The 17,993-nt window shown below is 41.8% G+C and overlaps 1 protein-coding gene across 1 annotated transcript in view; it reads left to right on the top strand.

Moving 5' to 3' along the window:
* Positions 1-17,993, top strand: part of ttc21a (tetratricopeptide repeat domain 21A) — a 137,036-nt gene that overhangs the window by 18,906 nt on the left and 100,137 nt on the right. The window contains exons 2-4 of the mRNA XM_087987769.1: positions 851-980; positions 9,623-9,733; positions 16,068-16,234. Coding sequence (XP_087843895.1) covers positions 851-980; positions 9,623-9,733; positions 16,068-16,234 — 408 coding nt within the window. The remainder of the gene's footprint in view (positions 1-850; positions 981-9,622; positions 9,734-16,067; positions 16,235-17,993) is intronic.

Here is a 17,993-nt window from a genome sequence, read left to right as displayed (position 1 = left end):
GGGTTGGATTGAAGGGTCTGATTCTGTGCTGTATGATTCTATGAGGGCCAATATTCCATTAGCCTTCCTGATTACCTGCTGCACCTGTACATTAGAATTCGTGCACAAACACATCCCCAAGTCCTTTTATGTTGCAATTTTCTACAGCTTTTCTTCATTTAAATAATCTGTTCTTTTGTTCTCCTTTCCAAAATGAACAACTTCACATTTTCCCCACTTTTTTACACTTCTTTGACTACTTCTTTTCCACCTAATTTTGTGCTGTCTGCAAATTTGGTTAAGGTACATTCACTTCCTCCCTCCAAGTCATTCAATGTATATTTTGTAAATAGTTGCGGTTACAGTAGTGATCTCTGTGGAACTCCATTGGTTACAGTTTGCCAATTTGGAAAATAATCTCTTATGCCCATTTGCTGTTTCCTGCCTATTAGCCAGTTTTCTTTGCATGTCAATATATTCTGTCCAACACCACGAGCTCTTATCTTATGATTTAACCTTTTGTGAAGTACCTTGTCAAATGGGGCTGGTTCAAGTAAATGCTGGGTAAACACATGACAGAGAAAGGAATAAAAACAGAAACTGCAAAAGCTCAGCATATCTGGCAGCATCTGTGGAGAAAATCAGAGTTAACGTTACAGGTACAGTGACCCTTCCTCAGAACTGATATGCTGATAGAAGTAGACTCAATTAGAGCAACACCAGAACTAGATGGACTGAATGGCCTGTTTCTGAGTTATAGATTCTGTGATGTACTCTTTCACTGGGAATTATATCAAAGTGTATAACATTTTGTTCATTATTGTATCTTTTATGCTTGTAAGTTGTAATTTATTTTCCACTTTAATTTCAGGCATCGGTAGCTTACTACTGTCAAGAAAAATACTTCCACCATGCGTTGACCGCTGCGAATGAAGGATTGATGATGTGCTGCAATGAGCCTGTGCTGATTTTCTTCAAAGCTTTCACGAATTTAATGGAAGGTTAAAAAATATATACCTTTCTAAGAAGGCACAGTGGCGTTGGGACATTGTGACCTTTCGCGCTTGGGTGTAAAGTATTTCACAGACAGAACATGGAGAGGAAAGCTGGGCTAGGAAGATCCAGCAACCATTTCAATATCTGCTTGATTGTCCCATCCATGGATTTAGACATGTGGAGAATTTGGTGTTTCTCCAGCATGTCCGTGTGTCATTCCATGTTCAGTTTTCCTCCACACGTTTCACCTGAACAATGGTTTATGACCAAATGAGTTGTGACCTGTTACACCAGTCAAAAGTACGTCATTGGCTATAAAATCCTGGAGTTGTAAAAGCTGCCATATTAATGCAATCTTTCTCTTTCTCTTCGCACACCCACCCTCCCCGTTGGCAGTGCAAATGGATAAGTGCTTCCTTCTCCAGCAACCAAGCATCAAAATAGTAAATGAAGTAGATCTCCTCAAACTTTGATATTGTCATTTCCCTCCAGTAGTAAAGGAGAGTCCAAGAACATGTTATATTATATGGTTAGGAATGAAGTCATATATGCAACATAGAGTCATAAAGCTGTATAGCATGGAACCAGACCCTTCGGTCCAACCCATCCACGCCGACCAGATATCCCAACACAATCTAGTCCCACCTGCCAGCACCTGGCCCATATCCCTCCAAACCCTTCCTATTCATATACCCATTCAAATGCCTCTTAAATGTTGCAATTGTACCAGCCTCCACCACTTCCTCTGGCAGCTCATTCCATATACAGACCACCCTCTGCATGAAAAAGTTGCCCTGAAGGTGTCTTTTATATCTTTCCCCTCTCACCCTAAACCTATGCCCTCTAGTTCTGGACTCCCCGACCCCAGGAAAAGACTTTGCCTATTTATCCTATCCATGCCCCTCATAATTTTGTAAACCTCTATAAGGTCACCCGTCAGCCTCCGACGCTCCAGGGAAAACAGCCCCAGCCTGTTCAGCCTCTCCCTGTAGCTCAGATCCTCCAATCCTGGCAACATCCTTGAAAATCTTTTCTGAACCCTTTCAAGTTTCACAACATCTTTCCGAGGGGAAGGAGACCAGAATTGCATGCAATATTCCAACAGTAGCCTAATCAATGTCCTGTATAGCTGTAACATGATCTCCCAACTCCTGTACTCAATACTCTGACCAATAAAGGAGAGCATACCAAACACCTTCTTCACTATCCTATCTACCTGCGACTCCGCTTTCAAGGAGCTATGAACCTGCACTCCAAGGTCTCTTTGTTCAGCAACACTCCCTAGGATCTTACCATAAGTCCTGCTAAGATTTGCTTTCCCAAAATGCAGCTTCTCGCATTTATCTGAATTAAACTCCATCTGCCACTTCTCAGCCCATTGGCCCATCTGGTCAAGATCCTGTTGTAATCTGAGCTAACCCTCTTCGTTGTCCACTACACCTCCAATTTTGGTGTCATCTGCAAACTTACTAACTGTACCTCTTATGCTCGCATCCAAATCATTAATGTAAATGACAAAAAGTAGAGGGCCCAGCACCGATCCTTATGGCACTCCACTGGTCACAGGCCTCCAGTCTGTAAAACAACCCTCCACCACCACCCTCTGCCTTCTACCTTTGAGCCAGTTCTGTATCCATGAGCCAGTTCTGTACCCATATCACTAAATAAAAGGCCTGCATTTATATAGAGTGCTTCATAGCCTCAGTACATCCTGACATTTTACAGCCAATTAAGTATATTAGAAGTGTACCTAACACAATGCAGGAAGTGCCTCATCATTTGTCTTCCTGGGGCCTTCCACATTTTTTCATTGAGCTTCATCAATGGAGAATTCTCATGAAGTGCGGATTTTAGATGAATTTAGAAAGCTGTGGAGGTCGGCTCAAGAAAGAGATTGATACATTCTTTAGATATTAAAGTCATCAAAGGTTATGGAGAGAAAGTATGGAGTGTTAAGAAAGAGGATCATGTTGAATGGTAGAGCAGACTTGAGGGGGCAGAATGGCCTACTCCTCCTAGTTTCTGTATTTTGTTCTGTGTTAGGGTTATCCACTTTGGTGGCAAGAACAGGAAGGCAGATTACTACCGCAATGGAATCAATTTAGGTAAAAGGGCAGTACAAAGAGATCTGGGTGTTCTTGTACACCAGTCAATGAAGGCAAGCATGCAGGTACAGGTAGTGAAGAAGGCTAATAGCATGCTGGCCTTCATAACAAGAGGAATTGAGTATAGAAGCAAAGAGGTGCTTCTGCAGCTGTACAGGGCCCTGGTGAGACCATACCTGGAGTACTGTGTGCAGTTCTGGTCTCCAAATTTGAGGAAAGACATTCTGGTTATTGAGGGAGTGCAGCATAGGTTCACTCGGTCAATTCCTGGAATGGCGGGATTACCTTACATTGAAAGACTGAAGCGACTGGGCTTGTATACCCTTGAGTTTAGAAGACTGAGAGGGGATCTGATTGAGATCCCCTCAATATAAGATTATGAAAGGATTGGACACTCTGGCAGCAGGAAACATGTTTCCGCTGATGGGTGAGTGCTGAACCAGAGGACACAGCTTAAAAATACGGGGTAGACCATTTAGGACAGAGATGAGGAGAAACTTCTTCACCCACAGAGTGGTGGCTGTGTGGAATGCTCTGCCCCAGAGGGCAGTGGAGGCCTAGAATCTGGATTCATTTAAGAAAGAGTTGGATAGAGCTCTCAAAGATAGTGGAATCAAGGTTATGGAGATAAGGCAGGAAGAGGATACTGATTAGGAATGATCAGCCATGATCATGTTGAATGGTGGTGCAGACTCAAAGGGCTGAATGGCCTACTCCTGCACCTATTGTCTATGGTCTATTTCATGCCTCCGAATTGCAATATCTCTCCCCAGCACCTTCCAATCTATTTGCAAGGTGCACTTATTTTGACTTAATGTTTCTGCATTTGGGCTTGAACTGTGCATTTTCCCAGCCCACTCAATAAAGAATTTAAGACTTAAGAGTGCCTTTCACGACCTCACTCCAACCCGAAATATTGCACAGAAATTGATTTTCTCTTGACATTATCACTGCTGTAGTGTAGCAACAGCAATTCTGGTATTTCAGGGATTATGGATTGGTGATTCATCCTGGATAGTAGAAATAAATTCAACTTGAAAGACTGAAGGACAAGAAGGCAATTTTATCTTCAGGATTTATAAGAAACGAGGAAGTTTGATTAATTTAAGGCACCAAATGAAATAACTTGGCTTGAATTCATGAACAAACAAAGGAATCGATTAACTATAAGTTTATGCAAGTCCCATGGACAAATCCTTGGGTGCTGTAAGGACGATGACGATACCTATGTCAAATTTTACTAGAGTGGGAGATCTCATCACATGTACCTTTAAGCTTTTCCATGCACTCCATCAGTTTGGAAATATCTTTTACCAGAACTTGTTGGAAATGTAAGACGATGATGGCATACTGAGGGCAACTAGACATCTTGGGCCTTAATGAACAATGCTACCAGCAACTGACCTTAGTTTCTTTCTGAATTCTTAATTTTATTGATGGATGACAGTGCATGAGGGTAAATTAAGTTCTGGTGCAGCAAGTGAAATAAAGAGAGGGAAAGAAAAGGTAAATTAAGAGAGAAACAGAAAAGATGCAAAAAGAGAAAATTGGAAAGTTTTCTTTAAAAAAAACTTACATGATGAATTCTCAAACAACACTTTATTGTGTGCAAAGAATGTGTTCGAATGATTTAAATCAGAGCCAAATGTTTGTATGGCAGTACATTAGCAATTATCATGTCAGCTAAAGTTACATATGCTGTTATGAATTATATCATTATTTTGGCACAGAAAGAAGCCAGTTGGCCCATTGTGTCCTCACCATCAATGAAGTTTTGACCACACTAAGTGCATTATCCTTTTGGTCTGTATGCCCTGGAGGCTGTGGCAAAGCAAGTGAATATCTAAATACTGCTGAATATCCGTATACTGCTTAAGTGTTACAAGAGCTTCTGACTCAACCACCCCTTCAGTCTCTCTTCTCACAACTTCTCCTTTAACTCCCCTTTAACCATTTATTCAGATCAAAGATGTGGCCATGGTTACCCACATAGACTCCACCCATGTTTCTCTTGTTGTGGGCTATATGAAACTTCCCTTGTCCCAGTCCTACTCAAGCCCCCTCCCTCAACTCTTTCTCCAGTATGTCAATGATATCATCAGTGCTGCTTCCCTCTCTCGCCCAGAATTGAAAAAGTTTGGTCAGGTTTGCTTCCAATTTCCACCTCACTCTCACCTTCACCTGGTCTATCTCTGGCCCATCCCTTCCCCTCCTCGATATGTCTGTTTCCATTTCTGGGGATAGGCTGGATTTACACTATTGGCCCACTGATTTTCATTGTAATGAGATTGTACATATGTTCAGTCCACAAAAATGATCCTGACCTTTCATATTGGCTGATGCTTTAACACACCACCATGGTCCCGAGCCAATTCATCTGTCTTGGGTTTGCTACAGTGCTATTCCAGTGAAGCACCATCATCCATTGATCACCTACTTTAGAGAGAGAGTTATAATCACTTTCATGAAAATGTTCTTCCATTGATACCTTTTCCATCTGCCCACATTTTATCCCTAAAACCAAATTCCTTCTCTTTCTGTATTTGCTTTATAGTAACAAAAAAATCTGTTGAATTCATCACTCTCTCTCTACCTATTACATTGATTTGATCCAAGTTATTCTTGAATTAGTTGAAATTCCCTATTTCCACCTTACAGATCTTTGCACCTGTCAGGAAGTTGTCCTGGCATTTGTTCTCTGCTGCCCATACAGAGGTTCATAATTTAGTCCAACAGTGAGATTTTACCTTCTTTGTTCTACATATTAACTAATATTGAAATCCTTTTTAATCCCCACTCTCTGTTTCAGTTGATAGCCTTTTAAACCAGGAATGTGGAACTACCATTCCTGTGCTTCTTAAAACCAAGTTTCATTACTTGTGATTGTACCATAGTTCCAAATATCTGGTTCTGCCCTCAGCTAACCTTTCTGGTTCCCTGGTATTGATTGACGTCCAATCCTAATTTCTGTGGTAATTTCAAGAGGCAAAGCAAGTGCAATTCCAGAAAGCTCTTAGAAATCGTGGAGAAGTTAATGCCAAGATACCTTTTGTTCAAGGGGCCAACAAGTTCTGGAGATTTATAATGCATGGCCTATCTCTTAATTCCCTGAACTGACTAATCATTCAGCACACGCGGATTGTGTCATTAACAGGCTGTTATTTTGCATCAAGATCCTACCCATTAAATGCTAAGGCAGCGCTTTCCAAACGATTTCACACTGACTCCATTTTGAGGTTTGAAAACAGTACCGACGCCTCAGCAAGGAGGAGTGGAGAAGAAGACCCAATTGTATTCACTCATGGGATGTGGGCACTGCTGGCAGGCCAGCATTTACTATCTGTCTCTAGTTGCCATTGTGAAGGTAGTGGTGAGTTGCCTTCTTGAACTGACGCAGTCCTACTATAGCAAGGCAATAGTGATCACAACACTTCAGATTACAACTCCACTTAGGTTCCGGACTCCTGACTTTGGAAGGCTCTGTATGATATTAAGAAAGATACTAATTAATGATCAAAATCATAATCAAACATCTTCCCATTAGTTCAAAGATAAAACACAAAATTATAATGTGCTTGTAAATATGATACAATGTCATATTTTGATTTTGTCACATGTATTTTACAGTGCCTCACCACTGTCTACAACGTACTCAACCAGCATTGAAATCACTGACCTTAAGGCACCATCCTTGGTGTTGGCCTGATATCTCTTCACTACCATCTCACAGCTGCCTGTGGTGGACCAACCAATATCAGAGCCACTGGGCCCACTGCATCAATGTTGCCGTGATGCCCTTTTGTCACTGCCATCTGACAGTAAACCTACTCAGGAAACTTGGCTGTAAATGTCTTACTAATTAATAGGATTCCATCCATTGTAGGTCATTGGATCTCAAATAATAATTTATTAATGAGACATCTGGAAGCATGAGGTGTTATCAACCAAAATTCTTTCATTCTATTGTTTCGGTACAAGTATTCCTTGGTTATTTGTTAAAGGCCTGCATAGAATTGAGGGACAGATCAACATAACGGGGACTGTAGTAAGGAAGAATGTAAGAAAGGTGAGCTACAGGCCTTTTAAGTAGATCTGGCTCAGGTGTGTAAGTGCCACAGCTAAACTAAAACTTACACTTGTGAGTTTTCATTAGCCAATATAGCTTTCATGTAGATCAATGCTCAAAACCAAATGCAGTTCTTCACCTCGACCAAGATCTATACAAGGCTATGCCTGACTGAAGCTTTGTATGAATCCCCTTTGTGTGAATCCCAGCTCCAACCCCTATACTGGCTGAGCTCAGGCAACATTGTAATAGATTGTCCCCAGGGCGAGGGGTGAGAGCAGCTCACTCCCAGTTCTGATCATGATTCCCTCCACCATGGGAATGTACATAAAGGGAATGGATATCAAAGGATAATAAAATTGATTCAGCTGTGATGGGCCCCACATCCAAGCAACCTGCAAGCTCTCAATGTCAAAGCTAAAACATCAATAATTTGGACAGAATACCAAAAGGCACCTGATACTTATGGAGCTTTATCAAGCAAGAAGGGATTAGCTTTAGAGAAAGGAAGGAAGTGTGTTTTTAGATGCACATAATGGCGAGCTAGATATGTACACCTCAGCTCACAGAATTGTTACAATGCAAGAGGAGGTCATTTGGCCCATCATGTCTGTACCAATTCTGTTATGTGATGCTAATCTCCTGCCTTTTCCCCACATCCCTGTGCGTCATTGCTATTAAAATAACCATCCAATGCCATCTGACAGTAAATTAAACCTGTCTCCACCACATTTCCAAGCACTGCATTCCAGACCCCAAGGATTTGGTAAGTGATAACGTTTTTTTTTAATATAACCCTGACTTCATTTGCACATCATGTAACTGGATGTCAAAGGAGGCAAAACATGTAAAGTGATAATTATTTTAATCATGCTACGCCACATCTCTGTGGCAGGTGGAACGTGAAGCCAGATCCTCTGGCCCAGAGGTTGGGACATTATTATTGCACTACAGGCTTCTTAAAGGATGCTGCTCGCTCAATGTGAGATTCAAATGCACTACCCAGAGATAAGTGGCCTCACCCCATACTGACTGGGGTGGCTAGCTTAAAATTGTTTTGAAACAACTTCTCCAGGCAGTTTATGGCTCACTCTGAGGCAGATGAGACCTAAGCCAAGAGGTAAGGACACTACCTCCTGTGCCACAACACCCCTAAGTGTAGTCTGATATACTAAAGTGAAAACATATGGGAGAAGTTACCTGTCGTTAGTAATATTTCTGTACTAGTAATGCAGTGGCCCAGGCCCATGCTCTGTGAACATGGGTCGAAAATCTCATTTTAGCAGCTGGTGGAACTTTTAAAAAATCTAGAATCAAAAGTGAGTCTCAGAAATGGTGACCATTAAACTAACACCAGTTGTCATAGAAGGCTCATCATATTAACTGACTCCCTCAAGGGAAGGAAACCTGCCATCATTACCTGGTCTGTTCTCCTCGTGACTCCAAACCCACAGCAATGTGGTTGACTCCAAAATGGCCCAGCAAGTCACTCTGCAGACAACTAGAGCTGGGAAACAAATGCTGGCTTGCAAGTGATACCCACATCCCATTAAAGAATATTAAAACAACACTGGTACTGACCAGTTTGGTTAATGGAACTGTTCCTGTAATATTCCAGCTTCCTTAAGATAAAGACCAACTCCTTTGTTGGCTTTTTTGATTATATTCTGAATGAGTGCATTAGTATTTTCAGTGATTTATGTAACAGGAAATCAAACTCTGTTTGCTCTTTCACTGGTCATAGTTACGTCTTCGAGAAATACTTCACATAAAATTAATTATTATAAATGTGACTAATCTATTGAAGAAGCTGTTGTTGATTTGCAAGCCCATTTCAGAGTTAGTCACGTTGTTGTGGGTGTGGTGAGAATGACAAATTTCCCTCCCTAGCACATACTAATGAACAGAGGGGGAGACAATGGCCTAGTGGTATTATTGCTGGATTGTTAATCTAGAGACCCAGGCCATGTTCTGAGTACATGGGTTCAAATCCCATCATGGCAGTTGGTAGAATTTGAGTTGAATAAAGAATCTGGAATTAAGAGTCTAATGATGACCATGAATCAATTGTCAGGAAAAAAAGAATATCTGGTTCACTGAAGTCCTTTAGGGAAGGAACTGCATCTTTATGTGGTCTGACCTAAATGGGACTCCAGACCCACAGCAATATGGTTGACTCTTAACTGGGCAATAATTGCTTGCCTGGCCAATGGCACCCTCACAATAATAAAACAAAAAGATGGTGACAGCTTTCAATTCCAGATTTATTAATTCAACTTATATTTCACCAGCCACAATGGTGTGATTTGGGCCCACATCTCCAAAAGATTTGCCTGAACTTTGGGATTTTGAGTGACATTACCACTACTCCACCATCGCCCTATACTGAGAGCATGGTGAGAGGTCTGTGTGCTTCAGTTGGCTGAATATATTTTTCTCATCCCCTATTCTAAAACTTGTGCCATTGCATTTACAGGCCAAACCCAAGAAACCATCAGACTCCTTGAGACAATTAAGGGCAACCAAAAAATATCACTGTGCTCAATCATTGCCCTCATTTATGCACACAGAAGGAGCTCAATAATTGGTAGGTCCTGCAAGAATTATGATTTTTTACTCATCCTGTCAGGAATTGTTAACAACATTCACAAGAAATGTCAACATGCGTAGAAGAGCTGAAATTTTCATTGGATTCACTGCTTAGATGGCTTTCTGATCAAACATTAATGGAATGACAGAATTGTTACTGTGCAGAAGGATGTCATTCAGCCAGTCATGCCTGCGGTTCTATTACCTGGAACCAATCTCCTGCCTTTTCCCCCACATCCCCCCACATCCCTCCACACTAATTCTATCCAAATAACTTCCCTCTTGAATGCCTCAATTGAGCCTACCTCCACCACATTTCCGAGCAGTACCCTGACTATTCGCTGAGTGAGAAAGTTTTTTTCTCGCGTCACTCTTGCTTTGTTTGCAAGTCACCCAAATCTATGTACCCTTGTACTTGTTCTTTTTCCGAGTGGGAACAGCTTCTCCTTAGCTACTGTATCAGCCCTCTCATGATTTTGAAAACCTCTATCAAAACTCCTCTCATGCTTCTTCTCTCCAAGGAGAATACTCCTAATCTCTTCAATCTATCCTCATAAGTGAAGTTTCTGATTCGTGGAGCCCGTCCTTCAATTGCTTCCACATTCACACCTTTCCTATATTGCACCTAGAACTGTCCACAATAATGTTTATTTTAATGGCTTTCTGGCTAACATTTCACTCTAATTCTACTTCCCTTTTGTAACATTAGTAGTAGCAATTTATGGATCTTCTGTAAGACTGTATGTTTCTGTGCACGACAGACTATTACTGTGGTACACTGTATACCTCTGTTTCTTAAGAAAAGAGGCATTATACTGCAGTGTATGTTATTCACAGCTAAAGTACAATCATGTGTTTCTGTACAAATCCATCTGAGTTTTCAAAATCTTACTTCTGTAATTCTATTCACCAGCTAGTTAGAGATTTGAGCTACAGGGATAAGCTGTTTTTTTTCCCCTTGGAATGTCAGAGGCTGAAGGGTCACCTTTTTGAGGTTATAAAATCATGAGGGGCATTGATGAGGTGAATAGCCAAAGTCTTTCTCCCAGGGTAGGGGAGTCCAGAACTAGAGGGCATTGGTTTAAGGTGCAAAGGGAAAAATATAAAAGTGACCTAAGGAGCAACCTTTTCACACACAGGGTGGTGTGCGTATGAACTGAGCTGCCAAAGGAAGTGGTGGAGGCTGGTACAATTACAACATTTAAGAGGCATATGGATGGGTATATGAATAGGAAGGTTTTCGAGGGATGAGGGCCAAATGCTGGCAAATGGGACTCAATTAATTTAAGATATTTGATTAGCATGGACGAATTGGACCAAAGAGTCTGTGCTTATTAATTAATCGATCTTAGATCCTGCTTAGACCAAGTGAATTGAACATTTCAAAACAAGTTTTTTTTAAGGAGGAGAAAGTAAGGACTGCAGATGCTGGAGTACCAGAGTTGAAAAATGTGGTGCTGGAAAAACCAAAGCAGGCCAGGCAGCATCCGAGGAGCAGGAGAATCGACGTTTCGGGCATAAGCCCTTCTTCTTGTTCAGGGATAAACGGCCCTGATTTAATTGAATAGGCTCAAAGGACCAAGAATCTTCTGTTTATCTGTTCTAGGAACATTCTAAAGTCAATTGGAAATCATCCTCTGCAATATCTATGCATTAGTGAATTGGATAAGGGAATAGAGAGTTGTGTATCCAGATTTGCAGATGGTACTAAATTAGGAGGTGCAGTAAGTAGTGCAAATGGCTGCAGAATTTTAAAGAAAGACCCAGATTGATTAAGCAAGTGGACAAAACTGGGGAAGATGGAGATCAATGAGAGTTGACTGTGAGATAATCAATTTCAGATCCAGGGAACACAAAATGAAATATTCTCTTTCATAGCTTACCCGCTCCAGTTTCATATTCTGAGCTGATAGTTTGTCTTCTAAACTCTGATGAATCATCTAGACTCGAACTGTTAGCTTGTTCTCTCTCCTCAGGTGCTGCCTGACCCACTGATTTCCAGCATTTTTTGGTCTCAGTAACTTGTCCTTTATGCTCATTTAAAATCCTGCATCCATCAAATACAACTTCTTTCCCCAAAGCACAAATGCTCCCATCTTTGTGCTCTGACAGTCCAATTTCCTATTGCTTTGGAGAAATCTTCTAGAAGGTAAATCCCTCATAAGTAATACAATTATTATTAATATTATAAGAGTGTTAAGATTGTTGTTGTTACTCCCTGTTTCAATAGGGTACACAAGTACCTTATGTTTCACAAGTACCTGAGAGAGCAGATTGGACTTTGGTTTCACATTCACTGCATTGCAAAAAAAAAGCCTGGCATTAAAAATATTTTTCGAAGATATATCTGGCTTGAGATGGAAGGAGTCCTGTGTACAATTTGTTACCTTAAGGATGTAACATATCTGAGTTGGAAGTAATTCAGGGGAGGTTTAGAGGAGGTTGTGAGTATTAGAAACTCACTGCCTGAAAGGATGGTGGAGTAAGGAACCATCACAACATTTATGATGTATTGAGATGAATCCTTGAATATTCAGCATCTTGTGTTGTTCCTCTTAGGACAGTGAGTTTTTGTACAGAGCTTTCCCTTGTGAATATATCTTGCTGTGGAAGGAAAATGCTTAATGGGCTGAGTGGATCTTTTGATATTCTGCAGCTTTCTTGTGTATAATTAAACTTGTTTATCAACCACTCGGACTTGCTAACCTACATTGTCTCCCAGTCCAACATAGAGTCATAGAGGTGTACAGCAGGGAAACAGACCCTTCGGTCCAACCTGTCCATGCTGACCAGATATCCCAACCCAATCTAGTCCCACCTGCCAGCACCTGGCCCATATCCCTCCAAACCCTTCCTATTCATATACCCATCCAACTGCCTCTTAAATGTTGCAATTGTACCAGCCTCCACCACTTCCTCTGGCAGCTCATTCCATACATGTACCACCCTCTATGTGAAAAAGTTGCCCCTTAAGTCTCTTTTATATCTTTCCCTCTCACCCTAAACCTATGCCCTCTCATTCTGGACTCCACAACCCTGGGAAAAAGACTTTGCCTATTTACCCTATCCATGCCCCTCATAACCTCTATAAGGTCACCCCTCAGCCTCCGACACTCCAGGAAAAACAGCCCCAGCCTGTTCAGCCTCTCCCCATAGCTCAAATCTTCCAATCCTGACCACATCCTTGTAAATCTTTTCTGAACCCTTTCATGTTTCACAACATGTTTCCGATAGGAAGGAGACCAGAATTGCATGCAATATTCCAATAGTGGCCTAACCAATATCCTTTACAGCTGCAACAAGACCTCCCAACTCCTGTACTCAATACTCTGACCAATAAAGGAAAGCATACCAAACGCTTTCTTCACTATCCTACCTACCTGCGACTCCACTTTCAAGGAGCTATGAACATGCACTCCAAGGTCTCTTTGTTCAGCAATACTCCCTAGGATCTTACCATTAAGCGTATACGTCCTGCTAAGATTTACTTTCCCAAAATGCAGCACCTCGCATTTGTTTGAATTAAACTCCATCTGCCACTTCTCAGCCCATTGGCCCATCTGGTCAAGATCCTGTTGTAATCTGAGGTAACCCTCTTCGCTGTCCACTACACCTCCAATTTTGGTGTCATTTGCAAACTTACTAACTGTACCTCTTATGCTCACATCCAAATCATTTATGTAAATGACAAAAGTAGAGGACCGATCCATGTGGCACTCCACTGGTCACAGGCCTCCAATCTGAAAAACAACCCTCCACCACCACCCTCTGTCTTCTACCTTTTAGCCAGTTCTGTATCCAAATGGCTAATTCTCACTGTATTCCATGGGGTCTAACCTTGCTAATCAATCTCCCATGGGGAACCTTGTCGAACGCCTTACTGAAATCCATACAGACCACACCTATCACTCTGCGCTCATCAATCCTCTTTGTTACCTCTTCAAAAAACTCAGTCAAGTTTGTGAGATATGATTTCCCATGCACAAAGCCATGTTGCTTATCCTAATCACTCCTTGCCTTTCCAAATACATGTATATTCTGTCCCTCAGGATTCCCACCAACAACTTGCCCACCACCAATGTCAGGCTCACTGGTGTATAGTTCCCTGGCTTGTTCTTACCACCCTTCTTAAACAGTGGCATCACATTTGCCAACCTCCAATCTTCCGGCACGTCTCCTGTGACTATCGATGATACAAATATCTCAGCAAGAGGCCCAGCAATCACTTCTCTGGCTTCCCACAGAGTTCTAGCGTACACCTGATCAGGTCCTGGGGATTTATCCACCTTATGCGTTTCAAGACATCCAGCATTCCTCCTCTGTAATTTGGACATTTTGTAAGGTGTCACCATCTATTTCCCTACAGTCTATATCTTCCATATCCTTTTCCACAGTAAATACTGATGCAAAATACTCGTTTAGTATCTCCCACATTTTCTCTGGCTCCACACAAAGGCCGCCTTGCTGATCTTTGAGGGGCCCTATTTTCTCTCTAGTTACCCTTTTGTCCTTAATGTATTTGTAAAAACCCTTTGGATTCTTCTTAATTCTATTTGCCAAAGTTCTCTCATGTCCCCTTTTTGCCCTCCTGATTTCCCTCTTAAGTATACTCCTACTACCTTTATACTCTTCTTAGGATTCACTTGATCTATCCTGTCTATACCTTATATATGCTTCCTTCTTTTTCTTAACCAAACCCTCAATTTCTTTAATCACCCTGCATTCCCTATACCTACCAGCCTTTCCTTTCACCCTAACAGGATTATACTTTCTCTGGATTCTTGTTATCTCATTTCTGAAGCTTCCCATTTTCCAACCATCCCTTTATCTGTGAACATCTGCCCCCAAACAGCTTTCGAAAGTTCTTGCCTAATACTGTCAAAATTGGCCTTTCTCCAATTAAAATTTCAACTTTTAGATCTAGTCTATCTTTTTCCATTACTATTTTAAATCTAATAGAATTATGGTCGTTGGTCCCTAAGTGCTCCCCCACTGACACCTCAGTCACCTGCCCTGCCTTATTTCCCAAGAGTAGGTCAAGTTTTGCACCTTCTCTTGTAGGTACATCCACACACTGAATCAGAAAATTGTCTTGTACACCCTTAACCAATTCCTTTCCATCTAAACCCTTAACACTATGGCAGTTCCAGTTTATGTTTGGAAAGTTAAAATCCCCTACCGTAATCACCCTATTATTCTTACAGATAGCTGAGATCTCCTTACAAATTTGTTTCTCAATTTCTCTCTGACTATTAGGAGGTCTATAATACAATCCCAATAAGGTGATCATCCCCTTCTTATTTCTCAGTACCATCCAAATAACTTGCTTGGATGTATTTCCAGGAATATCCTCCCTCAGCACAGCTGTAATGCTATCCCTTAATAAAAACGCCACTCCTCTCTTGCCTCCCTTTCTATCCTTCCTGTGGCATTTGTATCCTGGAACATTAAGCTGCCAGTCCTGCCCATCCCTGAGCCATGTTTCTCAATTCTGGAATTTGTCAATTTTAAATAAAAACAAAAAGCTGTTGATTCTGAAAATCTGAAATTAAAGCACGGACTGTTGGAAAAACCCAACATATGCAGTATCTGTGGAGAGCTAAGCAAAGGGTGCATTTTTCCCCTGCCTGGAGCTGGCGAGAAAGGCAAATTGGCCCTGGAGAAATACTTAACCCCTTCTCAATGCTGAGAATCATAAAATCCCTACTGTGCAAAGAGAAGCCATTTGGCCCATCAAGTCTGCACTGACCATCTGAAGAGCATCCCACCCAGATCCACCCAGATCCTGTCATTCTACATATACCATGGCTGATCCACCTAGTCTACAAATCCCTGGACACTACAGGGCAACTTAGCAAGGCCAATCCACCTAACCTGTGCATCTTTGGACTGTGGGAAGAAACCAGAACACCCAACAGAACTCTTGTGATTTCACCCCTCCCTACCTCTGCAGCCTGCTTTGCCTTAAACCAACAAGATGTCAGAGCTCCTCCAATTCTGGCCTCTTGCATATCCCTGATTTTAAATCACTGCATCTTTGGTGGTCGTGTCTTCAGCAGCAATTGGATCTAAGATCTTTAATTTCCTGAAGCTTCCCTGTATTTCCACCTCTCTCTCTTCCTACAAGACCCATATTAAAAACAAATTTTTTGACCAAACTTTTGGATATCTGTGTTTATGCATCTCAGTGCCAAATTTTGTTTGCGGTATCTTTGGATGTTTTACAACTGTAAAGGTGCCAGAGAAAAGGCATATTGTGGACAGTTTTAGCAAAAACACAGAATCTTGCTTCCTGATGCTAAGATGACTAAGAAGTATTTTGCCTTTCCAAGATCACGATGCCATTCACGAACTTGACAGAAAGCTCAGGGAATGTGAGAAATCGGCAGGTGAAAAAGCTTTGTATTATGCCAGCATGTTCCTGTTCCTTGTGAATCAGTATCAGGAAGCTCGTGAACACACTAACAGGATACTGAAAATTTTCAGTGGGTCAAAGGAGGTACGTAACTTATGTTGGGTTAAGCCATGTACCCATCTGCCATAATAGACAATAGGTGCAGGAGTAGGCCATTCTGCCCTTCGAGCCACCACCACCATTCATTATAATCATGGCTGATCATCCTCAATCAGTATCCTGTTCCTGCCTTATCCCCATAACCCTTGATTCCACTGTCCTTAAGAGCTCTATCCTACTCTTTCTTGAAAGTATCCAGAGTCTTGGTCTCCACTGCCCTCTGGGGCAAAGCATTCCATATGCCCACCACTCTCTGGGTGAAGAAGTTTCTCCTCAACTCTGTTCTAAGTGGCCGACCCCTTATTTTTAAATTGTGACCTCTGGTTCAGGACTCACCCATCAGCGGAAACATGCTTCCTGCCTCCAGAGTGTCCAATCCTTAAATAATCTTATACGTCTCAATCAGATCCCCTCTCAGTCTTCTAAACTCAAGCGTATACAAGCCCAGTCGCTCCAATCTTTCAGCATAAGATAGTCCCGCCATTCCGGGAATTGACCTTATGAATCTATGTTGCACTCCCTCAATAGCCAGAATGTCTTTCCTCAAATTTGGACACCAAAACTGCGCACAATATTCCAGGTGCAGTCTCACAAGGCCCTGTACAGCTGCAGAAGGACCTCTTTGCTTCTATACTCAGTTTCTCTTGTTGTGAAGGCCAGCATGCTATTAGCTATAATCCCACAGCACTTCACAGGCAATGCACTACTCACACAGGAACATAGGAACAGGTGTAGTCCATTCAGCCCCTCGAGCCTGTTCCATCATTCAATGAGTTCCTTGCTGATTTGTGGCCCAACTCCATGTACCTGCCTTTGAATACCTTTGCTTAACAAAAATTTATCTATCTCAGATTTAAAATTGACAACTGATCCAGCATCCACTGCCGAAAGTTCCAAGTCTCCATCACCTTTGTGTGTAGAAGTGCTTCCTAACATCTCTCCTGAATGGTCTGGCCCTAATTCTCAGACCATTCCCCCTAGTTCTAGAATCCACAACCAGTAGAAATCATTTATCTTTACCTACCCTTATGAAAAACAGTCATTGTTACTTTAATTGGGAAATGCCACAGCCATTATGTATACATGAAAATCCCACAAACAGCACTGGGGTGAATGATTGCTGACTATGTTTTTTTTAATTGATGTTGGTTGACAGAGTTGACACCAGGACAATCTTCACTTGTTTTCCTTAAAAGATAGTCAGAAGCATTCCAATGTATCTGCCTGAACCACCGGGATAACCAAATGGAATTTGAGTTTGTGACACTTCTAACAATGCAGCACTCCCTCACCACGACCCTAAAGCACCTAATTCTACATCATGGAATGTTACACACCAGAACACAGGCCAGGTTGGGGCTAGTGATCTTGGGAGTGGGCACTGACCAAAGCTGGTCCTTATCAAAAGTGAGAGAGTGCTCTCTGAGCCAACCTGACGTAACCATAAAGGGTTCCTTAGGTGGGTTAAGTCCTGCAATGCTGAACTATGCAGTTTCTGAAGATCTTACAAAACGTAGCCCTTTTCCATGCTGGTACCACACTGTCTAGCTTCTCTAGGTCTGGTTGGTTCTGTTGCAGAACTAAACACAGACAAAACCTCACCTAATATCCAAATATTGAGCAAATATATCTAGTGTACGCCACTTTAAACTGTGCAGAAATAGGGGGCACAGGTTTCTTCCTGACTGCTGCTGACATGCTCTTGAAGGCCCGACTTAATTTGATGAAGTTCCCAATTAATGGG

The sequence above is a fragment of the Chiloscyllium plagiosum genome, unplaced genomic scaffold, assembly GCF_037043375.1.
Source record: "Chiloscyllium plagiosum isolate Xiang-an unplaced genomic scaffold, Cpla_swu_hap1 HiC_scaffold_5, whole genome shotgun sequence".
Taxonomy (NCBI): Eukaryota; Metazoa; Chordata; class Chondrichthyes; order Orectolobiformes; family Hemiscylliidae; genus Chiloscyllium; species Chiloscyllium plagiosum.
This window is presented reverse-complemented; position numbering and strand designations above follow the sequence as displayed.